The sequence below is a fragment of the Mugil cephalus genome, chromosome 1 (assembly GCF_022458985.1).
Source record: "Mugil cephalus isolate CIBA_MC_2020 chromosome 1, CIBA_Mcephalus_1.1, whole genome shotgun sequence".
Taxonomy (NCBI): domain Eukaryota; kingdom Metazoa; phylum Chordata; class Actinopteri; order Mugiliformes; family Mugilidae; genus Mugil; species Mugil cephalus.
The window spans coordinates 44,401,807-44,428,800 of NC_061770.1; the positions used below are offsets into that span (position 1 = coordinate 44,401,807).

General features: G+C 49.6%; 1 protein-coding gene across 6 annotated transcripts; it reads left to right on the forward strand.

Annotated features, from left to right (window-relative positions):
- Window positions 1–3,044: 3,044 nt before the first annotated feature.
- zbtb4 (zinc finger and BTB domain containing 4) lies at window positions 3,045–25,360 on the forward strand. 6 transcript variants are annotated; one of them, XM_047605811.1, is made up of 3 exons: window positions 3,045–6,786; window positions 6,898–7,044; window positions 16,272–25,360. In XM_047605811.1, the coding sequence occupies exon 3, from the start codon at window positions 16,288–16,290 to the stop codon at window positions 21,814–21,816; it is 5,529 nt and encodes a 1,842-aa protein (XP_047461767.1). In that variant the 5' UTR covers window positions 3,045–6,786; window positions 6,898–7,044; window positions 16,272–16,287; the 3' UTR covers window positions 21,817–25,360. The 6 variants fall into 6 exon arrangements, with proteins under 6 accessions (XP_047461767.1, XP_047461851.1, XP_047462067.1 ...); XM_047605895.1 differs by having other exon boundaries at window positions 3,045–6,706; XM_047606111.1 differs by lacking the exons at window positions 3,045–6,786; window positions 6,898–7,044 and adding an exon at window positions 8,397–8,418.
- Window positions 25,361–26,994: the final 1,634 nt, after the last annotated feature.

The window sequence follows — 26,994 nt, forward strand, 5'->3', positions numbered from 1 at the left end:
ATCCATTGGCTCAAGAGGAGACACAAAGTAACATTTGGCCGGTGTTTAATCTGATGTCACATTTTCTGTAAGTAAAACTGGTAACTGTGTTACTGTGAAGTCTTAATCATCCCATTTGAACAGCAGTGGATTGTTTGGAAGAAGCTTCCTAAATGTGTTTAACTTTCGTTTAACTGGAAAAGGAAGTAGAAGCTAAACATCGTAATTGAACCATCCCAGTACTGTGATTACATAATATCAAGATGGTGTAATGTTTATTATATGTAATGACCCTAATCGACCTCAAAGGCACATTTTGTGACACTGTATTCCAATTTCTGTGCTGCCCATTGTTCAAATAAAGAAACTTGAACAACATGGTGGACTCGAGGCTCTTTTGTCTGTTATTAAATCCGTCACATTCACATTATAGTTGCTGACAGATTTGTCAGCTGTCAACAGGATGAATATGCCCACTGGCCATCATCTGTTTTTTATTGGCAGGTCTGTCAGAGGGAAAGGATCACTGAGGCAGGGATAGGTGCCACATCTGCAGCATCCACATGGAGTCACACCTAATATTATTAATTATCCTGAGGGAAAACAAAAACAAAAACTGAATGCCCGCCAGGTATGAGATGCAAAGAAGAATGTGACAGTACACGACTTTGTTCACCATGTGCCATGCTATACCATGGCTATACAAAGGATTCATTATTGACCAGTTGGCTCCCTCATCTGGCTTATAGTGAGAATGATCCGCATTGCAAAGGCATTGCACAACCACATTTTCAGTGCAGTCTCAGGACCTAGGAGGATGTCAAGTGTGCGCCCTCTACTGTTCAGGGAGGTTGCTGCACAGAGGCACGGTGGTGTCAGGTATGTGGGTTTTAATTGTTATACCCAATGGTTGCAACACAGTCTGTGAGGCACTTAAACAAATAATTGCAACCATTAACCGCCCCTTTTCTCAGATTTATTTATTTTGTTTGTCATCCCAGCATTTAAATCCGGCTTGTGTAATTTTAAGTGCCCTACCGTAATATTTGTAACAGACCTAAAACAAATGTAGGGAAGCGCCGGAATTAAGCAACAGTGCGTCTCAGTGTTGCAACCGATACACACCTGCCTTAACAGATTTAAACGCTAAACCCATTTGAAAATATGACGGATGGCGGGTTCGCTCGGCCGTGTCAAACTAAAACTTAAATTCTGCTCTCAAATTGCTAAATAACAATCCCACAGTGTGTGTATAGCTCTATTATATGTCAAAAATATACCCCTCAAACTTTTCACCTATGCACTTCTGATTTGATTTTACCATTTCAAATTTGGTTGCAGATTTTTTTGTCCCGTTTAATTGTTTTACGTGAAACTTGGTCTCTGCAAAAACATAAAATTCTTAGACCTATATTGTGATCATGTCCAATCACAATATAACAGATGAAAAAGCCTTAAAACAACTATTGCTGATTTTTGGTGGGTGGCCGTTCATTATATGGCCTGTTGGCGTGACCTTCAGGAGATTGTGATATGTTCGCAGCTTTAGAAAAAAAAAAAAGCATGTTGGGCTAAAGCTAAAAAACCGGGTTATTAGATTTGGCCGGTGTAAATTCTGTGAAGCGGCGTGCAGCAGTAAATGTAATTCCTATAAGGGGTGATGATTCATGTACGTGGGGGGGGGGGCTCTAGTCTGGTGATGTCAGAGCCGGACGGCGCGCGTTCAGTGGTTGGTGGGTGAGCGGAGGGAGGAGAGTGGCTGAATAAATTTGGACGACGAGACGGGAGGGAGAGACACTTGGCAGGCGGTGAGTATGGAGGCAAGAGCAAATTATTATTCAGCCTGATTTACAGGCTAACTAAAAACCTAAAGTATAACACAAGAATAGCAACACGTGAATTTAAGCTATGGGCACCTGAAGCTTTTTTTAAATTTTTTTTAACAATTCCACCACTTTGTGAGCATGAATAACTAAAAACCAGGCCCTGAAGGTTGTGTAGCTGATTATATTAACACACAACATCACCGAATAACAACCGAATGTGTCTAGATACAGCGTACGAAATATTCGCGAATCCGTGCTTATGTTAAAAAAGGTTGCGTTCCCCCTTAAAGTTATGCACCAGGATGTTGTTTCATAATAAAAAATGGGTGACGCAGGGTCGGAGGCATGCTCTGAGAGCCCACTGGAACAGGCCGGCCCATTTCTGTCCGCGAGAGAATGTCCTGTTCTTTGGGTGTTTGTTTTGGCTGATGCCAGCCCCTGCCAAGCTTCTTCATCTTCCTTTTATCCCTCCTTTTATCGTCCGCACTCTCTTTCAAGCCTTCCAGGTCCTCATCTGCCGTCTCCCGCGCGGGACTCTCCCTCTCGGGCGGCTCATTCGCAGAGAGGGGAGCAGGCAGAAATGTTGAAGTCAGCGAGTGCTCGGGTCGGCAGGACGCGCCAGAGTTTTTCCGGCGCGTCCGTGTTTTCCGTTCGAGGTCCTTTTTTTTCGAAGCCTCTTCCTGGAACTATCTGGGTGCTAAATTAATTGCTCCCGATTCCGCGTCGCGTTGCAATCGGCTTACTGCTAATCTTGGGTTCTCACAGTGCAGCCAAGGCTCGTCTGGGTGACGCTGCCTCCACTGAGCTGTCCACTGCTCTCTTCTTCCAAAGTTCTGACCCCTGGCACAGTCTTTCCTGCCCCGCTCTGCCGCCGCGCACCCCAGTCCTTTACTATCATTCCCCTCCTCATTCATTATTAAGCTTCTTTTTTTTCTTTACTTTGTGAATCGACTTGGCCTAATCTGTCTGTTTGAACAGTCAACCCTTGTATTCACACGGCCGGTTTACTCAGGCTCCCAAATAACTCGAACGCCCCATATTTGCTGATCTTCCCGGCGCCATTCTCCTCATCCCTCTCCTGTGCACACTCGGATTCATCCAACACGTCGCCATCGCCGTCTCTCCCCGTTACTTTATTTTTTTGGCGTTTAGTTTCTCTGATCCTGTTGTTATCCCCCCACCCCCCACCTCCCGGCGGCACGTTACCGCTGCCCCCATCCATCTGCTTTATTTTCTGCTCCCCTGCCTTCATTCTCCCTCCGCTTCCTGTGTCAGAGCAGCAGCCAGCGAGTTATTGTTTTATTTTGCGATTACGGTCGGCGTCGCCCGTAACTCAGGGGGCCCTTTTGTGTCGCTCCTCTCCCCTTCTCTTTGAAAGACGCGGCTCCCTGTCTTTCCGGGAAGGTTCTGATTGAAGTGTGCTATTTAAAGAGGCGTGCAGAGGAGCAGGGTTGTTTACAGTGCCCTCAAAATACAGGCTGTCTAGAAACAGGAAGTACCATCGCCCCGGAGCGCAGCAGCACACGGCGTCAGCCAACATGCAGCCACTTCCTCCTCCTCCTCCTCCTCCTCCTCCTCCACCTCCTCCTCCTCTCGGCGGAGCAGCGGCTCCAGCAAAACAACCCTCACGCTTATCAGAGAATTATGCACCCCTCCCCTCCGCCGCCCGTCCTCCTGAATGGCGCACATACACAGCGAGGCTTTTCACCCCTCCACCATGTCCTATCTCGCGTTCTCCTATTCTCTAATGCCTGCAGCCCCCCTCTCCCTCCAACTGTCTTTCTTTGCCAGTACAGCATGCCTGAGTAGCTGCCTGGAGATGAAGGAGCTAATTAATTTGATTTAGCCCTTCTCCCTCTTTCTCTCTCTCCCTCTCTCTCTCTCTCTCTTTCTCTCTCTCCCTCTCTGGCAGTGGAAAAACCAGTCGTCCGTCCCCACTCCTTCCTCCTCGCCGTATCAGGCACCCCTCCCAGATGATTTTCCACCTATCCTTTCTAGTCTCCTTTGGCAACGTCCACAACCCGGACCTTCCTCTCCTCCTCCTCCTCCTTCGCTTTTTTCTCTTTGCTGTTACACAACCATATTTTGCCAGCTGTTTATGTCATGTCAGATTGATTGTAAATGCCCACCTCTCATGTGGTCCATCTAAATCCCCCCTCCACCCCCCAACTCCCTCCCCTTCTCCATTTTTTTTTTTTTATTCATTTATTTATTTTTTTTAAAGCAGCATTTTATCTCCTCTGTGCCGAGGGACGGTTCGTGTGACTCAGCAGCAGCAGCAGCAGCGTGTCGGCGCTCACGCAAAAAACTTGGCCTTTTACAGCTCGGCGTGTCCCGTCGCACGTCTTGCGGGTGAAACACCTTCGCCGTCACCTTATACCGAACGCGGGGCTGTTGAGTTGTATCAGGCGAGCTCAACACGGCTTGTCAGTACAAGGCTTTGCCGTCGTTAAGCATGCGACACGTAGTCTGAACTTTGGCAGGCGGTGGACATCTATCTGCTCAGGATGGCCTCTGCGTGGTGTGTGTTTCAGGCCTCTCGGTGCAGCCCTGCAGGAAAGGAGGAGGGTGGGGGGTGGGGGCGCAGTGTTGAATCCTCGAACTCCTCTGCTGAGAGTTTCTCCTTGACTGGTCTGGTTTCATGCGTTTGAAGGAGAAATGTTTTGTTCTCGACTCGTTTTTTGATCCCCTTTCATTTTTTTTTTTTTTTTTATCGCTCAAACAGAAGTCTACTTGCGAGGCCACTCGCCCGGATGAATAACTGCGATAGTTGTGACCATTTCGACCGAATGATGGTGCAGATGCAGAATTACGGAGTAATTCATGAGTAAAAATCAGTGTCTGGAGATACATAAATCAGCCACAATGCTGTAATCAGTCAAGGGAACATTTTGTCCACAAAGCTGTGGTGTTCACCTCCCGAGACCCAAGCATTTGTTTGGAACAACGCATCTTAAAAAGTCTAAAAAAACAAAACAAAACAAAAATTATCTTTGCACAGAAACTAGTTTTTTAAAAAACAAATATGTGGATTATTTCAGTGTATATTACAATTTAGGTCACTTCAAGTGAACCGAAATATAAAACTGCTTCTTTTAACGCAAAAGCAGAATTGGAAATGATGAATTCCCAACGTCCTCAAACGAGTGCGTGTGAATTTGTTAAATCTGTGTGTCACACAGCATAAGTAAACAAGTTTATTGACCCTTCACTGCCAGTACATGGCAGACAAAAGTGTCCCCGTATGGGGACGCTGGGTCTCAAGAGGTTAAAAAGGAGGGGAAAAAATCATCAAGAGGGAGGATTAGAGTGGCATAGGGCAAACTTTTGTTAGATATCTGGGTCAGAGCATCTCCAAAACTGCAGCTCTCGTGAGACGTGCCCGGTCTGCAAGCGGCCTATCAAAAGTGGTCCAAGAAAAGGAAAACAGTGAACAACTAATAGGGTTGCGGGCAGTGGAGATTTTTTTAGAGGAAGCCAAATTAGACAAAAACTCAAATCTGTATGCTTTTTGGGGGTTGGTCAAATATCAACACAAACTTGCTAATCTCGCGTTATTTTATTCATTGGCTTGCTGATGACGGTACTGTTTGGCCCAACTGCGCTTCTCTTCAGACAACAGTGCAATACCGCATTTGGCCACGCAGCGTTTAGAGGGGCGCTGTTTTACGCATTGTAATAAGGGACAGACGAAGTGACGCAACGGAAAATTGCCCGAAACTGTTAAGAAAAGTGTTTTTATTTAATGTCAGCTGCAGTTATAAAAAAAAAAAAAAAAAGGAGAGGAAGAATGGCTTCCCTTGGCCTCCAGGAGAAATGCCACTGGTTGTTGGGCCGTCAAGGCTCCGTGATGGTGCGCAAAGAACGACCCAACGGACGAGCTAAGTTACCGAAGCTAACCACTGAAAAAAAGTTGATGCTGCTTGTGATAGAAAAGCGTCTCACACTGCATCACATTTTTTTTTTTACAGTTTGTTGCGTATTGGGTTGTGTAGCTGCACACCAGTGTGAGGGCGTCCTTGTTGACCTCTCTCTGCTGCTGAAAGTATCTACAAAGGCATGTTATCGTGAGAACTGGAACAGGCCTGGTCTGATGAACTGATTAAACTGATGACTGGGTGCATACATGTCATTTATCTGGAGAACTTATGGCACCAGAACGCAAGGGACAACGTCTTTACCAATGCCAGGGTGGACGTGTTTGCTCTGCAACAATGTCCAGGTGGTGGCACGTCATGAGATCACTGATTGGTGGTCTTAATGCAGTGGCTGATCGGTTCAGTATTTTATTGATGATTAATTATTTAAAAACAAAACTATATTTTTAACATTTAACACCAGTTTGCACGGGCAAACGAGCAGACCGAGGAAGAACAATCTGCTCGAAACGTGTGCAGTGAGAGTTCTTCCTGTGGGAGCATTTATTTATTTATTAATTTATTTATTTTTGCAAAGATTTTCTTTTGCACTTTATCGGATTGTTGCCCTGATATTTCATTTTTTTGTAAACAGCAGACAAGCGTTAGCCGAGGACATGTTCCCGCACGTTCGCCTCTTCCCATGTCTACTGAGGTTTCATCAAGTTATTCACAATACCGCCCCTGTGTCTGTGAGACAATGCTCGGGGACTAAACACCCTTTCGTGTCTGTCGACGCACGTAAACATCTGTCATGGACATCAGCCCCGAGCCCGCGAGCTCTCGAGGAACGCGCGAGCCGCTGCTTCCCTCCCTGCGTCCGCAAACGTCTTGTGTCTCTGCTTGCAGGCCGCCAGACGCAGGGCTCGTCTCGTCGCCCTCGCGAAGCCACCGCTACCTCTTTAAGAAGCCGCTGACATCCGAACTCCTCCAACGCTGTTCGACTGCCCACTTTGATCTCAGTCCAAGTCAGCTGGAGAGCAGGTTAGTCATCCCTTCCCCGAGATCGCTGAGGATGTTTACTAAAGCTTGAACGGGCCTCCGGATATATGTGGCCTACACATGTAAGTAGGACCAGGTACTAAATGTAAGAAGAGGCAAAACTTTATGTAATGTTTGATCCACTATTTCTGATTATATAACTGTTGTTTCGTGCTCGTGCCTTTTGTCTTCAGTTCAGGTGCACTGAAACCAAAGCCGCCCCGTGTGCAGGCGTGACTCACGACTGAGCTGACCAGGACGGTGAACTTTCATTTCCCGCGTCATGCAAGATGACGGACTCACTTGGCTTTTCTTCTGCGGCCACAAACCACATGTAGCAGGTCAGTGTGGGGCAGAGTTTAAGGCCTGAATAGTTGCATTATTAAAGGTTTCCTGTTGAGTTTTTTTTATGCGTAAGCGCACATTCAGAACCCGTTTTTAGAACGGAACGCATTTAGTTTGTTTGGTAAAAGCTGGTGTAATCGGTGTTTTTAAAGTGTGAATGAGGAGAATATTAACTTTGCGAGCGCTGCTTCCTGTGCTGATGGTGCCGGTTTTAGCCTCAGCAACTTCTCTGCCTGCAGCCGTTAGCATCTAGCTGGATTTAGAGGCATATATTTACTTAGCTGTTTTGTTGATGTCGGCTGTTGCAGCTGTTTTCTCTATATCAAACACAGTTAAGTTAAATAATTATTAAATTACACATTATTCAGGTGAGTCAGCCCTCCGTCCCTCCTCTTCTTTCAGTGCAGTCCAACCAGGAAAAACTCCACCAGGAGTCTTTGGCCTAGACTGAAATCCTCCCTGGACGTCGAGTTTCTCTCTTTATGTAAAGCAGTAGAAGCTTTTCTCGGACGCTTCCTCGGACTTGTCGTCGCCGTAGGCCGCTCCGCCCAAACCAGTCTCTGTTGTTTGCCATTAAACGCGTCGCAATCAGTGCACCGGCGCCACCAGATTTTAAACCCTGCTATATTGCGAAACACGAAGGCATTTTACCTGGCGCTGACGAGCTTAATCAGCCTTTGGACGGAGCCTTTTTCAGAACCTAAACGAAATCAGACCTAGACCGAATTTAAAGCAGACGCCGCGACTCGCTTAAACAGCGTTTTGTTTCCGTCAGAAAACGCTCAAACGCCGAAAGTCTTGACGAGCTAATGGTTTAAACCCTTTTTCCACCAAGATGGCTCCCTCCGTTTCCCCCATCTTTGTGCAGTCAGATGCGAGCGTGTCGCTTGGTAGCACAGCGTGAAAAGCTATGATCACGTTCGGCCAAACGGCCATGAATAGGAATGGACGGACAACGGGGTGCCTCTGAATGCAGGGTTGGTGGCTGGCTGCAGCCCGCGGGACAATGCCGGCACACATGTGTGGACCGAGCGGCTGCGCCCCGGGAACACACTCGCTCGCTATTGTTTTTGCCAACGGGCAGCCCGCTTCGCGCGCACGCGCACACACACACACACACACAGACACAGACACACAGACACACACAGACACGGCCTCTCTTTCTCTTCACGCGGACATAATTTTATCCCCAGTTTTCACTTTTCGCGAAACGTGCAGGAGCGCACGGGAGCGGATAGAGGGAAGAAGAAGAAGAAGAAGGGGAAAAAAAAAAAAAAGTTGTCCAACTCCGAGAGCCAGAGAGGTCACAGGAACAACACCCAATCCCTGAGCGGTTCCCATGGAGACAAGTGTGGCAGCGTACAATGAGGGTGAGAGAGTGATGAAAGAGAGGGAGAGAGGGAAAGGGCAGGGGAGGAGTAGGAGGAGGAGGAGGAGGGGGGGGGGGGGGGGGGTTGTTGGCGTCAAGGTTCAGTTGGTGGGTACTGGGTGGAGAGTGAGGGGGGTAGGGGGGGATCTCCACTCAGAAGGATAGTAGGAAGTATGATGGTGTGTATCATAACAGGACAACAACATTCTTCCACCCCAACTCGCATATTTCTGCCCTCTTGTTCCAGCTGAGTGAAAACCTCCTGATCTGAGGCCTCAGAGCGGGCCCCGCGGACAGGGAGCGGAGACATGTGGAATTTCCACTGGTCACGACGTCCGCGGCCACGTTCTGACTCATTTCCCATGGATGAACCCGAGGTGAAGCCGCCGCGCCTCGCCGCTCGCGCCGCCAAACGAGACGCGAGCTCGCCCCGGTGTTTTTTTTTTTTTTTTTAGCTGAGCCGCGGACGACACCAGCTGACCTGAAAGCGATAATCGTCACGAACGGCCACTGCCGCCGGTTAGCGCTTCGACCCTTTTATAGCCGAGGGCACGGAGGGTTTCTCTTTTAAGAGGTCCTCCACTGGTTTCACGCGTTACTCATCGCCGAGTAATACGTGGCCCGTGAGAGAGTTCGAGGAAATGTCTCTCTGGTTGCAGTTTTGGTAAACGCGATCGGCGAAGAGGATCCCTGAGAGGCGTGGTTCTTTGGGCCGTTTCATATATTAGCTGCTGAGCAACAGTCATATGCTGACAGTGTAACGTGACGCAGTCGCGACCCCACCCAACGTCAACTAAGCCAAACGCGTGCACTGTGATAACATTTGACTCCGCGGACGTCGACGCACAGGAGGAAAATATCGTCCCGGTGACAACTTTCCGGAGTCGTGAAATCCTTGATACGGCGCCGGCCTTCGAACGCAACTGATTTGTTTAGGTCGTTCTTCGTGGACGGCTGTTACTCGAAGGAACTGGCGTTAGCGTCGCGTGCACACGACGCCGCGTAAAATCAGCTAGGCGCCAAGGCGGGAAACCTCGCGGACATTCACCACGACGAGGGGCGCTCCGGCGAAAGGTGTTGTGAAGTTGCATCGTGGGAAACGGAGGAAACTTTTTTTGCGGCGCTTGCGGCCGCGTGCGAGCACATCCCGGCCTCCGACGCGCCCATTTCCCTCGTTCTTTTTTTAACGCGAGTTCCCTAAACTTCATCGAAGTGCGGCGCCAAATCACCGGAGCGCCCCCCCCTCCTCTTTTTTTAAAGAAGACTCCGTTTTTCTTTTTTGTTTTTACCCTCCCCACCCTCAACTTCACTTGTTAATCAGAGCGCTCCCGTGCGCCATTTGACTACGGCCTGTTTGTCCTCCCGCCGTCTCACTTTCTCGACGTCTCCCCGGCCCGCCGTCCTCTCACTCCCTCGCCGTCTCTCTGTCTCCCTGTCTGTCTGCCTGTCCTCGTGCCCAGGTTTTTTTGAGTTGGCGTGGTTCCTGTTTGTTTTCAGCCATTTTGGGGACTTGCAGTGCTCGTAACAAACTGCTTAAATGGCGTCCTCTTGCTTGCTTGCTTGCTCTCCCACTCTGTCTCCCTCTGCCTCTCCCTCCCTCTCCCTATCGCTGGGCTTTGTGTATATAAAGTAGTGTGTGTGCGTGTGTGTGTGCGTGCATGCGTGTGTGTGTGTGTGTGTGTGTGTGTGTCAGAGAGAGGGAACAACACTTCCAAATAAAAAGAAGATTGGATTCAGTGGAGGGGGGGGTGGTGGGTTGGTTGAGGAGGTGCCGCGGAGGGGGATTCACTTGCTGGAAAAAAAAAAAAAAAGAAGAAGAAAAAAAAGAGCAAAAACACTAAGAATCGTATGTCAGAGGCAAAAACTGGAGAGAGAGAGAGAGAGAGAGAGGAGAGAAAGGGGGAGTGAATGAGGGAGAGCGAGCAAGTTCGAGTGTGAGAATCGCTCCTGCCCTCTGTCTTCACACACTGCTGCCTGTATGTGTGTGTTTGTGTGTGTGTGTGTGTGTGTGTGTGTGTGTGTGTGTGCACCGCCTCTCCCTGCACTCTCTCTCTCCCTCTCTCTCTCTCTCTCTCTCTCACACACAGTCCTGCGCATACACAGACCAAGGGGGAGAGAGAGAGGGAGAGAGAGAGAGAGAGAGAGGGAGAGGGAGAGGGAGTGTGAGGGGAGAGAACACATCGCAGCAGAGATGCAGCAGGAGGTTTTCCGAGGTACGTTCTCTTGTATGCTTTGCCTTCCTGAGACGCAGACAGAGAGAATAAGAGGAAGAGAGGCTGAATTCTGTTGTTTTCCTGCTCGTTTTTCTGCTTCACTCTGCTGCTGCCGTGGCGCTGATGGTTGCTCCCGCGCGTGAAGAGGAGGAAAAGGTTTCTATTTTACTGTGCGTGCGTCGGGGCGTGAGTGTCGGTGGGTGTGTGTATTTATGCAGTGCAGAAGCGCGTTTGTGTGTGTGTGTGTGTGTGTGTGTTGGCTCTGTGTGTGTGTGTGTGTGTGCCAGTAACAGGCCCCGTCTCCCTCATCCTCCCCTCTGTCGCTTGCGCACCACGCAGTTCTTTTTCAAGAGCGATGACTCGCTCCGAGATGGCGATGAAACTTTTAATTTAACGGAGAAGCCTCTTGCGTCTCAGTGATCCGCCGCAGATGAGGAGTGTGTGTGCGTGTGTGTGCGTGCGTGTGTGTGTGTCGGGGGTGGGGGGTGGTGGTGGTGGGTGGTGGGGTGGGGGGGGGGGGGATGGCCTGCACATATCAGAGCGGGCGTTAAAGCTGTGATGTGAGATTTGTTTTGGAGGGGTCTTAACGCGGCGGGCCGGTCCGTCTTCCACCCTCACTTAAGAACTTACTCGCAACATTAGGGGAAGTGCTTTTCGGGGAGGGAAAAACTTCCATCAGCGGGTTCTCCTCGCGTCTCTTTTTCGGGTTTTTTCGGGCCGCCCAGTTTGTCCTCCATTTTACCAGCCTGTTGTTTTTTTTTTTTTTGCTGGAGGTTGTCTCACGTAGAGCGGCAGAGGGCATATTGATGTCCCCAACCCCGTTGTTGCTGCCCCGAGCCTTACTTTTTTTTTTTTTTTTTTTTTTTTTTTCCAAAACAACAGAGCATCTGCTGCCAACTACTCCACATTCCTGACGCCGAGCCAAGCCACCGTGCAATGTATGTAAAATATGATCCACGCTGCCACAGGAGCAGGGGTCATAGGTCAGACAATAGGAAGTGTAGTTTTTTTTTTTTTTTTTTTTTTTTTGGCCTGTCTTTTTGATTTGATCATTTGTATTTGGGTTATGTTGTGTGTGTCTCTGGGCCCTTTTTTTTTTTCTTTTTTTTTTTTTTTAAACCTCCGGTGACTTGAAGTGATAAGTTGCGATCTTTGAGGTGGCTGGTTGTGTTTACATCTTTTTTTTTTCTTTCAAATGCCACAAACACAAAGGATGTGGACGCGCTCAGGAAATTGGTGCAGCACTTTGCTTCTCTCCCCTTTAGCTTCACTCGCTGTTTACGGCAACTGTTTCTGGCGGCGGCGCTTCGTTTCAGCCTCGCTAACGCTCAGACGCCTCTTGATCGTCGGAGACTTAAGAACTCCAAAGGGGCTTTCAGGTCCCCCTTCAGCTGGGACCGCGCATGAAATTGAAAATGATTTTGGGGAAATTACCTCACAAAGGTCACCGGTGTAGCGCCGCTGCTCTCCGGGGGGGGGGTGCTTGTTTGGGGTCTCGCTGTTTCCCTAATGCCTCCCGCGATTGTGTCGCGGCGAGCGGAATTATGGGAATTACGGGCTGGTGTGCGAAGCTAGCGGAGCGTGTGGGGAGCGTGGTGTTTTTAGGCATGGGCAGGCCTGCTGGTGCGTGGAGCGGCATTCGAAAACAGTTAACTCGTGGAAAGGGACGGGGGTGGGGGGTGGGGGGGGGGGTGAACACGGAATAGAGGTGTTTGAAGTTGCCCCTACCTCCCCTGCTCACACCACCACAGCCACAACACAACCACTCCCCATCCCATACCAGCTTCTTCCCCTTACTCTTCCCCTTACCTCCTCCTCCCTCCTCCTATCCCATCTGGCTCCACCACGCTCTCTTGGCCGGGGGGTTGTGGAGAGTTCAGTAGCTGTTTTTGCTAACGATGCCCCCACCCCACACATCCACCCACCTACCCACCCGCCCGCACACACACAACCTCACACACACACTCTCGTTTTTACGGACCAACTGCTGCTTCGATCGTTGGGCCCCTCTGGCTGCTCCTCACTGGGGAGAGTGCCCAACCAACACCTTCTTCTTCTCCTCCTTCTTCTTCTTCTTCCTCTTCTTCCCCTTCCCACATGCTCCTCGCCGCTGGCTCGCCGGCTGGAACACCGAGGCCCCCCACATCCAGGCTTACGGGCTCTCCACTTAACCCCCCCCCACCACCACCACCACTCACAGACAAATACACACAGAGCACCATCCTTCCTTTCGGTCATAATCGCTCACCAGTCAGGTTTGCTTGTAATTGCGTCGTAATTATTACTTTACGTTCAGACAGACTTCCTGGTTCGGCTTTGGTTTGCACCACTTTAAAGCTGGAGCGAATGAAATTTATTTATTTATTGTTTGTTTGTTTGGGTTCAGACGGTGCTCATGAGCTAATCGGGTAAATCTCAATTTACCTCGCAGTTGACACGCGTTTTAAATCTGGTGTTTTGTAGTAATATTTCACGTGCCTTGCCTGGGGATGGAGAGGGGAGCGAGCGCGGCGACGGGGAGGCACACGTGACTCGTCGGGTTAGGGCATCTTTGTGCCTGCGTTTGTTTCCCGTGCAATCACTGACACTTGTCAACGTTCTGTCAGGTTCACCTCAAAGCGAGGCGATGCCGTCGGCCCTTCGCAGCCTGCTTTCTTTTCCCCTTCGTCAGATTATGTGCATACAGACGCGACGAGAAGCGTGGTTTGAAATGGCGAGCGTGCAGTCGAGAGCAGGACTGATTTAATTTTAGCAGAACTCTAAATGTCACATGTAGACGTGTTAGCTGTTTACATTAGAGCGGCTGCCACATTAATTTGTACTAAAACAGGATTTAAAAAAAAAGAAAAAAAAGAAATCTGTCTCATTGTAATTAGTTAGATACGTCAACTTGTAGTTAGACTTTTCAAGGCATTCCCTGTGGGACGAGATGGAAGAAAGCAGAAAAAGAGCCCGGTTACTGAATCCTAGCAGCTATTTGTCTATCAGCACAACTACCAGTTTCAGTGAGGAATAAACAGATTGCTTAACGCCCGGTTCAAGGCCTCGAGCGGATGTGCTAGCCAAACTCCTCTGCCGTGCCGCCTCACGTTATGCAAGGCTTCTATAGCTGCGACGCTCCCGGAAGGCCCGGCTGTGTCCCTTTAAATTCTGCAGATGACGTAGCGGTGCATTTATCCACATTTTCAGATGCTAGTGGAAAATGATCTCGCTGCCGAGCCCCAAAAACGCCCGCTTTCAGTCGGCCCAGAAATTCGTGCAGACGAAGCGCGAGGAACCGTTGAGTCGAACAGCGCTTGGGCTCCTCTCAGCGTGGATTGATTTTAAAGGTTAAACTGTGCAGGGAAACGCAGCCCAATCTGCAAGTTGTGCTATGCACAGTGAGATTCAATGTTTACTTTTTTCCTCACATTTTCCATTTGATGTTGATTATAAATCGAATCAGTGCATGCTTAAAGAATGCTTTTGTTCTCCCTGCCCGTCGGGGACGACTCATTGTTTGAAATGTGTGTTTTGTATAACGCGCTTTATGTTTACGCGGGTCGAGTTTGTGCACCAGCCGAGCACCTGTTCGCGCTATGCGGTTTCTGTAGCGCCACAAGCGTAAATAGACGAACACTTCACAGACCAGCTAACATGTTTATTTGTGCAGAACATCCTGTTGCAGAGAGGTGTGGGGACACGGCCGCTGTTTATTTTGATTTTGCTTTTGGGTCCTCATGGTCACATTCGCCCCGCGTACCTGCGAGCCGCGCGGGAGGACGCGCTCGTACGCGTGTGTGCTGATGTGCGTCTGCTCGTGTGCGCGGGGAAGAAGGAAGGCAAACGGGCGAGAGGAGTGTTCTTTCTGCACGTCTTGTGTTTGCGCACACGTTCCTGCGTGTAAAGTCGGCGCATTTGAAGCACGTTAAAAGCTGCCTGTCACAGTCAGGCGGCGTGTCGTGCAGGCTCTGCTTGCACAGCGGCCGTGTGCGTCACCGGGAGATAAAGGGAAAGAGCGAGGGGGCGTCGTACGCATTTTCTCCGTCCGCGGCGCAAGCAATCGGATGAGATGAAATTTTTAGCCTCAGCGCCGTCTCGCAGTGTGTCCACCCACTTATAGCGGCTGGCGCTTGCCATAAGGGATTTCCTGCACACAACATCTATTGCTCAGCAAATGTGAGTGGAAGCGAGCGAAGGCCCCGCGTCAGTGCAGAGCAACAGGATATTTCAACACTGGGGGAGACGGGCTCGTGCATCTTTGTTCTATTTTAGACACTGAACTTATACAATAAGTGTGACCTGGTTTGAGGCCGGTTTAATGCAACCGCTCGCACAACGTCATGAAAAGACTTTTGCTTTTCTTTTCTCGGGTATACATTATTCCATCTGGCCTGGTGTCAAGCCAGTGCTGGACTCAGATTCACCTTTTTGTTTTGAATATCATTTACAAGCGGGCCTGTCCATGTTGAACTACTTTGTTTATGCCCGTCTGTCTTTCCCGCGGACATGTAACAGTGTATGTATGTACAGTGCATGTATGTGCGTCTGTGTTTGAGTGTGTGTCTGAACCCCCCCCCCACACACACCCCACAACCCCGTCTCTTGCTCTCTCACACTCTTTTCCCTCTCTCTTTTTCTGTCACCCTTTTCACTCTCCCTCATCCTCACTCTCCCTCCTCTTTCCTCTGCAATAACAGTGCTGACCTAGTTTCTGCCTGTTCAGGGCTGCCTGTGGAATTTTACAGCGGCCTGCCTTCCTGGCTGCTCTGCTGCTTAAAAATGAAGGCAGAAAAGCATGACTGAGGGTTTTTCGTCGCCTCGCATCATTATGGCCGTTTTTCCCCCCCCATTCCGCGCGCACTTAAAGAAACGGCCGCACTTTAACCGCGTTACAAGAACGGGCGGCCGTACGCGAATCCGCAGCTTTTCCCCGCGTGCTTGCGTGATATTGCAGCGGCGCTGCAGCCGCCGCCACCATGGCAGTCGAATTAAAATGGAATGGGAATGGCCTGTCACTCATCTTTCACAGCTTAGCTGTGATTGTGCCGGATGCAGAGGGCAGAAAAACACCCCTGCTCCGTGCACATGCATGCAATCTCCCTCCCGTCCCTCTTCCCTTCTTTCCTTCCCTCCGCCTTCACAAATAAATGGTCAGAGTCATGCCTGGCAAACACTAGCCACTGCCAGGAATGGCTAACGCGGCTCCTGCTCAAATAGCAGGAGAGCGGGACTATTTTCGTGTGCGTTTGGGGCCACAGATTTAAGTCAGCACCCTATTCTGAGGGAATCTTGATTAAATCTGAACGCTTCCAATTAGGCATAGGGAATGTTGTGTCACAGCCGAGAGAGATGGATCTCTGGAATGCATTTCTGAAAGCTTGGCTGTGGCACGCTGAAATCTAAACCAGGACTGCCGCAGATTCATTCCTTTCCCCTGCCCTCTCCCTCCTTTGACTCACCATTCCTGGCTAGGCAATATGGAGTTCAGCGCTGCTGGGGCATTTAGTTTTATTTGAAAGCGCTTCATCCCGATTGATTCTGCTAAAGCGTTGGGTGTAATGCTAAGTTTTTACTGTTTGTCAGTGTAAATGTGCATGCTGTACATTTATCTTAGGATATATATATAATGCTAATACCTGCTTTCTGACTTCTCTTGTAGATTTCGGGGGCTGGTCATGGTGTCCGGTGAGAAGGTGTGGGACCCCCTCCGTGCGGGCCTTGTTCAGTCACATCTGAGTGAGCGGCGCCTGGCTCCAGGGCTAATTCCCTTCTGCAACCCCACACTTACCGTGACCAAGGACACCACATTCCACCCAAGTCAGTTGGTGTCACCTTTGTCTTCCCTGCCACTGTCACTAGTGGCTCTGAACACCCTCCACCCGGCTCGAGTCTCCTCGCCCTTGCATTCCCCCGTCGATTTGTGCGGCTCGAGCAAAATTGAAGGACGACGCAAACCCGCTCGCTGTTTGTGCGTGGACTCTCAGCCTGAAGAGGAGGAGGAGGAGGAGGAGGAAGTGGAAGCTGAGCGGTCCGAGATGAAGGGCAAAAGGCTCGGGGGCCGAGGAGAGGCCGCCATGGACGACAGGCTGGAGGACATGGGTGATGGACCTAAAAATGCAAAAATCACCCTAAGCTTCCCACTTAGCGCCGCCCCGCTACCAACCTCTCTGACATCGCCGACCCACTGTCACAGTTCCTCGTCGTCCTCCTCTTCTCCCCACAGACGGCGACCATCCTCCAAGAGCTCGGACAAGGGATCACTGTGGAAACTGGATGCCACCATGGACGTAAAGCACAGACCTTTTAAGCCCCCGAGACATGACAGCTCTCCGTCCTCCTCCCCCTCCTCCTCCTCGTCTCCCATGACTGTTCATGCACTGATCAGGAAAGATATAAAATCCCCGCCTCCTCTGAAGTGCTCCAAGCTCAGTTCAGAGACCCAGTTTCACAGGTCGCCCCCGAGATCCGCCGCTGGGTCTCTGGGGGGCTGTTTTGGCGGAGATGGATGGGATGAGAGGCACAGGGTGGCCAACGGTACGGCCTCGCCCTCTCAGACTGCCCAGATCCTCTTTAGCCTGGGCGCGTCGGCCTATCAGAGAGGTGGGGACGCAGAGAAGAGAGAGAAAATAACAGGAAGACCAGCTGGTAAAGTGGGGAGCCCTCACGGACCAAGCCTTCACCCACCCACGCTCCACCTCCCCCCTCCCTTACCGCCACCACCCCCTCCCCCCTCCGAGGGTCTTACTGCGCCTCCCCACTCATCCTCCTATTCTCCTACTGACAGCCTGAAGCCCGAGTTGATATGCGGGGTGTGCCACCGGCTCTTCAGTTCAGCCTCTTCACTTACGGTCCACATGCGGCTGCATCGTGGCAGCCGCGCCCTCAGTTGCCATTACTGTGGCAAAGTCTTCATCCACAGCAAAAGACTGCAATCCCACGAGGCCTCCTGCAGGGTGCCAGGCCTACCCTCTAACAGCCTGCGTCCTCCTCTCGCTGTACAGCCGAAGGAGGAGCCGTTGGAGGAGGGCGAGGTGAGAGTGGAGGGGGGAGTGATTGTGGGAGAAACAGACATCAGTAAGGCGCGGCCAGGGAAGAAGGCACGGAGCCTCCTGGCGCGTATCCAAGGTGATGCTGCAGCAGACACAGAGCTACTGGCGGGCGATGAGAACCATTTTGTGAAGGTGGTGGATGGCAATGTCATTTACTTCTGCTCTGTGTGCGAGCGATCCTACATGACCCTGTCCAGCCTGAAGCGCCACTCTAATGTGCACTCGTGGCGCCGCAAATATCCATGCCATTATTGTGACAAGGTCTTTGCCCTGGCTGAGTACCGCACTAAGCACGAGGTGTGGCACACCGGAGAGCGGCGATACCAGTGCATCTTCTGCTGGGACGCCTTTGCCACCTACTACAACCTCAAAACGCACCAGAAGACCATTCACGGGATTAACCCCAGCCTCATCTCCAGTGAAAAGACAGCCAACGGGGGTTATAAGCAGAAAGCGAATGCCCTCAAGCTTTACCGCCTTCTTCCCATGCGCTCCCAGAAGAGACCCTACAAGACGTACAGTGACAGTTTGCATAATGGTCTGCTGCTACCGCCGACTGAAACACCTTCCCTCTCTCTGCCCGGCCTGGGGTGCGCTCTGGGCCCCGGGGACCTACAAAGCCTCATCGGTGGGGCCCACCCTCAGAGTGTCAAGCCTGACCCAGATGCCTTCCCTGATGGCTTCCCCGTCTCTGTGACTGCTGAACACAGGGACCTCTCTGCACTAACACCCCTCCCCCAAATGGACGTGTCCCACGTTAGAAAACATGAGAGTGAGGCCCTGGAGTCGGAGCAGGGGAGAGGCAGTGGCAGCTTCAAAATGTCCCACAGCAGCAAAACCAAAACTCTCAAGCCTGGTAGAGGCACAGAGTCAAGCATGCCTTCTGTGATTACGTATGGCCATACGAAACCCTCCGTCATCGTTCATGGGACAGCAGTGTCGTCCTCTGTCATCGTGCATAGCAACCAGGTTACCTCTGGGAGTGAAAAGAGTCCAACGAACAGCCCGTTCCCGGAAACAAGCGACGGCCAGACTTTACACAAGGGCAGTTCCAGGCCAACCAAAAAACAAAGGGAAAGTACAGATAATCACAGAAAGAGGTCAAGAGACGGTTCAGATACCACAGAGGAGGGCTCGAGAAGCAGGCACGATGCAGACACGGGCAGATTATTTCACAAATCACGCAAGTCCCACAGCAAAAGTGACATATCCAGCTCAAAGCAGCTGTCAGCATCTGTCGGGTCACAGATCAAAGAGGCAGGGCCACTGTGTCAGATCACCGTGCGCATCGGTGAGGAGGCCATAGTGAAACGCAGCATCTCTGAAACAGACCTTAGGAGAGACAAGAGCCTTTCTCCCCCAAAAACCAAACGCAGCGAAACATCATCTGTGCGTGACACCAAGGAACCACGTCACTCTCACTCCCACCACCATCACCATAGACACCGCCTCCAAAGCAGAGGCAGCCTGGAAGCAGAGGGTGATAAGGAAAGAGGAGAGTGTGAGGAGGAGGAGGACGAGGAGGAGGAAGAGGAGGAGGAGGACGTCAGGAAAAAGAGCTCCAAATCCCCCGACGAAGTGAGGGAGTACTACTTCCGCCGGGAGGTGCGCGAGCAGGACAGTGACCACGACACGGAGGATAACTTATGGCGGCCGTACTACTCTTACAAGCCGAAGAGAAAGGCCCAAGCACATCTACAGAGGGTGAAGAGCTGGCAGAGAAAGCTCAAGTACAAGCGCTCCATTCGGCTGAAGAGGAGGGCAGAGAGAATTAAGAGCGCTGTGAATAAAGAAACAGAGAAATCCCAAAATGAAGAGGAGGATAGGACAACTGAGAAGGCTGAAAAACTCTCAAAAGCTAAAACAGACAAGGGAGAAGGGAAAAAGAAAGATTATCCCTCAGCTCTCTTAGAGGAGGAAAATAAAGACACAGGAGAGCAGGTTAAAGAGGCCCGTCATGAGGTCTCCTCCCCTCCTCTGCTCTCTCCAAAGCCTCCTCTGTCTACCTCAGTGGCTCCTACAGGAATAAAGAGACGGCCTTGGACAAACGGGAACGCAGCGGAGTGCGGTACATGTGGACGCTGGTTCTCAAGCCCCAGGAAGCGAGACAAACACGAACTTAGCCATCTGCTGGAATTTGTGTGCCTCTTCTGTCGAGCGACTTTCCCCTCAAGAGACAAGTTGGAGGACCACCAGAGAGCCCAGCACCCTAAGCCTACAGAGGCACCGTCTGCACCCCCTAAAGTTGCACTTGGGGACCAAGTTGAAGGGGTTGGGATGAAATCTGTGTCGGAGGCAGCAAAGTATGATGAAGATAAAGGAGTGGGAGGATGTAACTCCAGCCCGAGTCGTCTAAGCAGGAGAGCGTTATCGCGGCACACCTGTCCACAGTGTCACAAGGTGTGCAAGACGTCTTCAGCACTAACTCGTCACATCCGACGTCACGAGTTGAGCAGCTCTCCGGAGAGAGACAAGGAAGATAAAGACCCAGAACCAAAAAAAACACAGACAGTTGTTCATGCTCCCGGCACAGACCTGGAGACCGAAAAAGCACACGTCCCCAGTGCTCTCTCCGTTTCCGTCATCAGCTATTCGACCCCTGAGCCGCCCGGTGCCGGCGACTGTTTGGCATCGCAGCAGCACGCAGACCATCTCAGTGAACTCGCAGATAAACATCACGTGTTAGAATCCAGAGACAAACCCCAGCTAACAGAGCTCACACTTCCAGCTCCGGCGAGAGAGGACAAACCACAAACTGCGGCCCCTCCGTTGGACAGCCCTATTAACCTTACGCCCTCTAAACACGACTTCATGCCTGCCACGCCCTCCACCCTCCAGAGTGTGCTCGTCATGAATGGGCCCGAATGTCTCGACTACCGGACCCCCAGCAAAAAGCACTTAGACAACCACGTCCACAGAATACCCAGCCCTGCGCACATCGTGGCATCCACCAACACCTCTCCAAATGTGCCCGTGACGTCACAGACCAGAATAACCACTGCTGCTCCTCCTGTTTCCATGGCAACAGCTCCCACTTCTGAGGGGGGATTCGCGAAACGGGATGGGGTCATTATGGACAGAGAGAGGCAGGGTGGGAGTGGTATGTTTCTGCACGCGGGTTACGAGGAACCGCCCCTGGTCCACGATCTCAGAGTCCAGTCCGTGTCCAGGAGTCCCTCTCCCGGGGAAGCACAAGACCTCACCATGTCCTCCATACTAGCCAGGGAGAGAGAGATAGAGAGGCAAAGAGATAAAGAGAGGGAGCTGGAAAGGCTGAGAGAAAGGGAAAGGGACAAAGAACTTGAGAAAGAAAGAGAGAAAGAAATAGAGAGAGCCCAGCAAATCAGTAGAGTCGCTCACGTCCCGGAGGACCAGATAACACTTTTGGTCCCGAAAGAGGAGCCCCTGAGCCCTGTACCTTCTCCCCAACATATCCCCAGTCAAACCACTATGAACGGATTCTCTTCGCGCAGGCACACTCCCAAGTCCCCCTGCCGGTCCCCCTCAACTATCGGACTGTTAGCCCAAGCCAACCGCCAGGTCCACTCCAGTTCGCAAGGACTCGACAGGCTCACGCTGCCCTCCGGAGCAGCTGCTTCCGGCGACCGGCCCTCCGCCCACGCTCTGCTTCTTCCCCGAGCCCCGCAACCACCTGAGCCGGAGCACCAGGACACCGTTTCTTCCAGAGATTCCCAGCAAGGGAATGTCACCCCGGTGGGCTACGCCGCCCAGGATTACCCACTACCCCTCATTGTGCCGGACAGTTACCGCTCTGGTAAGAAGCAGGAGGACAACCTGCTCATGTCCACCTATCCGCCTGGAGCTCTTCCCTTTGGACCGTTGGGGAAAGTCATGGTTCCTAATGGCGGGGACCTCGCCAAGCTGCCGTTCTATCCGGACCCTTACCAGCTGCTCTACGGGCCCCAGCTCTTGGCCTACCCCTATAACTTGGCAGCACTTCCTGTGGCTTTGAATATGATGGCGCCCGGGGGAGACAAGGTGGAACCTCTGCCGTTCCTCCCTGCCATCTTCAACTACGCAGCTGGGCCCTACATGGGCGCAGCCCCGCACCCGCTGGTGTCGAACCCCAGCCTGTACAGCAGCAGCGGCGGCGGCAGCAAAAAGCAGCGAGACAGCAGCGGCAGCAAACCGTAGGACACGGAAGGACTATGAGGAATATAATTCAAAGTGGACGACCTCAGCGGTTTAGGCTGGGAGTGGGAGGGCTGCGTGCTCACGAGGTCACTGACTACACTTGCACAGAAACCCTGCCTCTCCTTTATTCAGTAGAGACCAGAGCATCGCGGGAGGAGTGCGAAAGGAGGAGAAGGAGCAAAGACACAGGGAGGAGAGACCAATGTTGTAGTGACTTATCATTACTCCCCTATCTTTACTCCTGCTCACCTTTCCGTGCACCTCTCCCGTCCGGCTGTAGTTCGTTGTAGTTCTTAGAGCTTGATTAATCTTCCTCTCTGACTCATCATATTATCTATAATGTAAGAATAAGAATCGCTAACAGGGTGTGTGTTGTGTGAAAATTAGTTCAGTCTACTTCCCTTTATAGTCACCGCATAACGAGGATAAACGCTCTTCAGGGAGGGCTCGGGTGGACGAGGATAAGGGATAGAGACGGAGGAGTCTTTGCTCACCACAGCTGGACGTGGAGAATTAAGCAACCTTGTGTATTTTTGTATGAGTGAGTGGGAATTCAGGTGTATCCTGTTGTTATATATGAGCATGAACATGCACATGTATTTGTGTGTGGAAGAGTTGGGCTTAAGCAGGTATTATGAGAGAACGAGTGTGTATGTGTCACTCTGTATGTGTGTGTGTGTGTGATGGAATAAGTGCACGAATGGGTAGATGATTCCTTGTGAGACGCACACAGCATTCCTACTCCAGTTGGGATAGCTACTGTAGGTCAACGTGTAGAAGTGCATTTAGAGGCGATTCTTCATATCCAAATCATTAAGAAGTCAAAGCTGTGGCTGGACGCGAGTCTATGACAATGACAGATCATCTGGGCTTCTGAGGTCTCAACAAACCTGGCGACTCCGTGACCAGATGACACTGTAGGATCTGTATAGCATTCACCATAGTTTATACCTTATGTGCACAAAATAGTAGTCACTTAAAAGGGGACACTTGTAGCTGCTTTGGAAATGTAGCTGGCCACTGGGTAAGACTTAAAGGCTGGTAGAACATTGCACTTCCGTTTTTCATCTCATTTCCTTTTAGTTTCAGAAAAAAAAAGGAAAAGAATTTAAAAAAAAAAAAAAAACAGTCGGCCTTCATCTTGTGTAGCCTTTTCCTCTTTGAGCGAAAGAGGAAAAGGCTACATTTCCTAAGCCAGGAACAAGAAAGCGACAGCTAAGAAGGAAAGAAAAAAAAATGGATTCAGGGTTATTGAGTTATTTCTGGATAGGAAGATAAATACATGGGCACAAAACTGTTGGACTCTGAATCAGAAGGCGCCACAGAAATGATGCTGGGGACAAAAAAAAAAAAAAAAAAGTCCTTTTCCACAACTGAGAGAAGATTGGAAAAAGTCTGAACTCATTCCCTTCCTGTCCCATGTAATTTACCAAGTGGTAGGAAAAGGCGCTTAGCAGCCAAAGTGGTGGCCGAAAACTCTCCAGATGCCCACTTGGGGAACCTTTTTTTTTATGTGGTCTGTTATCTCTATATGTTTGTTCTGTTAAAATATGTTGTTGTTTATGTTGTTTAGCCCTCTTACCAGATGGAAGTGGCTTCAGTGAAAAGGGGGAGTAAACTTAAAAATATGAATGTAAATTTAGTCATGAGGTTAATGAAGTACAGCTGCATTAATGGTAGAGTTGGTTTCTGTTCCTTTTTTGTTTCTGTTTTGACACTAATAACCTGTTAAAGAACCGTATAACGTCTGGTATGCATATATACAGTAGTCCTAGGAACATGTCAGTAAACTTGGGTTCTGTATCCACAAAGCATGAGCAACACTTGCTTCCTAACCGTTTATATCCTCAGCAAATCTGGCATTGTGCGCACAGCTTTTGTTTCCTCTTAAATTTTCTGGCCTTTTAATCTTCCATATCTCTGTTATTTTTTTTGTTTTTATTTTATTTCATGAAGCGCTGTTTAAAAAAACAAAACAACAAAAAAAAAACATTGCACAAAATTAGCTGCCATATTTACGACTCAGTCGATGTTTAATTGACCCTGTGACGTTGGGCTTCTGATTGGTCGGATGTCCACCAATCGGAGGCCCTCACTGCTTGTCCCGACTTCCCATGTTACTGTCGCTAGGTGAGACGAAGAATAACTGCTGATAAACGTTGAAAACCCGTAGACTTGGTCAGCGTTGAATCTTGCAATTCTGATTATTAAAAAGTGCGGAAAAACCAAGTCGAGAAAATAACCAAACGTAAAAACTAGACGAGTAATATTTCTTTGTCTTAGCACAGATGCTAACGTTACCTGTCTCACCTCCGTTATTACAGATTTTATTTATTTATATATATATATATATATATATTTTGTATATGGGATTGTGCCCCGACATTTGTTATTGTTTGTCTAACGTAGCAACAGTAACCTAGGAAGTAAGGACAAGGGTAGCAGCTTTCTGATTGGTGGTTACCAGACCAATCAGGAGGCCGACAAACGGTCAATCCTCCCTCAAAGTAAACACTGCACCTTCTGAATGAAGTACATATGTTTCAGTGTGATGTGTGTGATGGTACTGGGGCGCCTACGTTGGAGTGTTGAAAACACAGTGTGACCGACTGCAGGGGCGCAAGAGCATCCCCTCGGGTGTGGTTACAAGCCTTTTTTTTTTTTTTTTTTTTTTAAACGTGCTTGGGTACGTGTTTTGTGTACGAGAGACTGCGTGATGAAGAGAAACCAAAATAAATCTGCCTAAGCAGCATATCCCTCGGCAGTAAATGGGCCACTTGTTATTATTTTTTTTTTTTTCTTTTCTGTGAGTTAGTTTCAGTGTAAAAAAAAAACAAAAAACTAAGAAAAAAAAAAGCCGTTCTGTCTCCAATACACACTCTCACAAGCCATTCCTGTACACGGACATGTTTGTGTTTTTTGGACCATTTCTTATGCCATAGTTTGCCGTCATGGTTACCATACAGACCAAAAGCATGCAAATCGACGTATTGTAGTGACTGGACTGGAATCTGGTGGTAATATACAACTATTTACTGTATGTTTTAGTTTAAATGAATGTGCCTCTGCTTTGATATTTAAATAATTATCTATAGGAAGACGTGGACCTGCCAGATTTCAACTGCTAAAGGTGCCTTGTTATGGCATAAGAAATTTGAAATGAGCGTTTTGTTGAGAAATGACAGTTTGGTTTGGAGATAGAGTTCATGGCTTTGTTCGCTATGAAGCTGTTCATAGACGTAGGAGTGTGGCTAAATCGTTTTGGTATCGTGTACATGTCTAGGGTAATACTGTGCCATATAGAGCCCACAAAAATATGTTAATGTTATTTTTAAAAGATGTTTTAATGTTGCCTGATGACTTTGTCTTTAGATTTGATACAAAGGCTTGTAGCCACAGCTCTCCCAAAGTCTGTAGTCTCCTCTTTTTCCGACATTCTTCTCTCTCTTTCTCTGCCTCCCTCCCTCCCCTTGTTTCCGTCTCCCCTTCCTTCTCTTTGCTGCAATCAAACAAAATAAAGTATTAACCTGATGACCCAATGAAATCAGCCGTTGTCTCGCCTCGTCAAATTATGTCTGTATTTATTTGTTTTGTATATATATATATAGTCGATATGAACCATGTGCTTCAGGTCTCGTTTGGTCGTTTTTGTGATTTCCTATCGTCGCCACATGACGGCTCGAACCGACTGTGGCGCTTTGTGCTTCTTTTAAACACACGGTTTAATCAGCATCCACCGTCGTGCATTCAGCCTTCGCTCGGTTTCTGTTTGTTGTCCGTGTGTTTGTGTGATATTCGCCTCGGCGCACATCCGCGACTTCTCGTAGTTTATGAAACTAAATGCTGACACGAGGCTGATTAAAACTTCAGTTTCCCACCAGTGACACTCAGTGGTTTAAATGGGGAACAGTTTGTTCTCCCATCTCTCCAAACATTTATTTTTAAACAGCCGTAGTAAAACAATGGTGGTTTTGAATTAATAAAATTGATAGCGGGGAAAGTTACTACTGATATTAATTTTAGCCCCGTGTGAGACGGTGAGATATGAAAATAGGCCGGAAGAGTCAATATTGGCACCGAAATAGAACGAAGCCGTAACCAAAAACGAAGGGACTTGTTTGAGTTTTTGTGCTTCACCATCAGCCCAAGATTCCTCTTCAGTTTTGCATGGGGAGTTTAGATTTTCATATGATCGTCTGTGCGCGCATCTCTCTTGAAACTCACATGATTGGTGTCTGTTAATGACCAGATACTCACCTGCAATTAGAGGAATTAGTTTTGATTCTTTTTACGCAGCCACCCATAATCTTTTAATCTGTTAAGTGGACCTTAATGACTTTCATCTGTACGGCAGGTGTAAATAAAAATGAAATGCTCTCAGGTATGCGGATAATAGGAAGCTTTAACCCTAACCCCAGTAATGACAAATGAGTTATTTTTAATAAGACCCTGTGTTGTCGGCCTGTGTGTGAATGCTAACGGTGGATTATCCTTTTTCATGCAAAGCTCAGAGCTGCCAGGACCCGCAGAAAGACGCCGCTGCCAACAGTTTGGTTTCACATGCTGCGGTAAATTTATTTTTTTTTTCTTCTACGCATGAGGTCCATGGCATGACTGAAGCCTTTGATAATGCTCTCCTCAACCAGCATTCCTGGTGTAAGTCGTTGTATGTATGTGTGGGAGTGAGGTTCCTGTGATTTTTTTTTTTTTTTTTTTTTTCCCTTTTCTGCTGTACTCATCACTCTGTGTGGAGGTAGGGCCTCGCGGTCCGAGGGAGAACAGCTTCGGCGGCGTGCGGAGAGTAGTCGGTGGTGTGCTCTCTGTTGCATTAAAACGTGATGAGGAGGGGAAAGGGTGGGGGGTGGGGGGTGGGGGGCACGCGCTCTTCCTCCGCCGCATGGCGTTGCGCGCACCAGTCGGCCATAACATTACGATCTGGTCACAATCACCGGCAAAGTGAACGAGATTCTGCTCGATCGTGGCGCCTGGTCGCGGGGGGAAGGGATTTATTAGGACATTTTGTCCTCGAAGTTGACGCGTTGGGAGAAAATGGGCCGATTTGAGCGATTTGCGGAAAAAAGGGGGCAGTGGCGACTGGAGGACTGGGGTCGGAGCGTCTCGAAAAACTGCAGCTCTGGCGGGTTGGGGCCTTGGTGGCGCGTTTGGATCGACGTGCCC

What these genes read in the sequence shown, in the direction of transcription:
- zbtb4 (XM_047605758.1), top strand. Translation starts at nt 10,754, where the DNA reads ATGGTTGCTCCCGCGCGTGAAGAGGAGGAAAAGGTTTCTATTTTACT. An exon ending in GAAAAGGTTTCTATTTTACT is followed by an intron (nt 10,801 to 16,271) that starts GTGCGTGCGTCG and finishes CTTCTCTTGTAG; the next exon opens with ATTTCGGGGGCTGGTCATGG.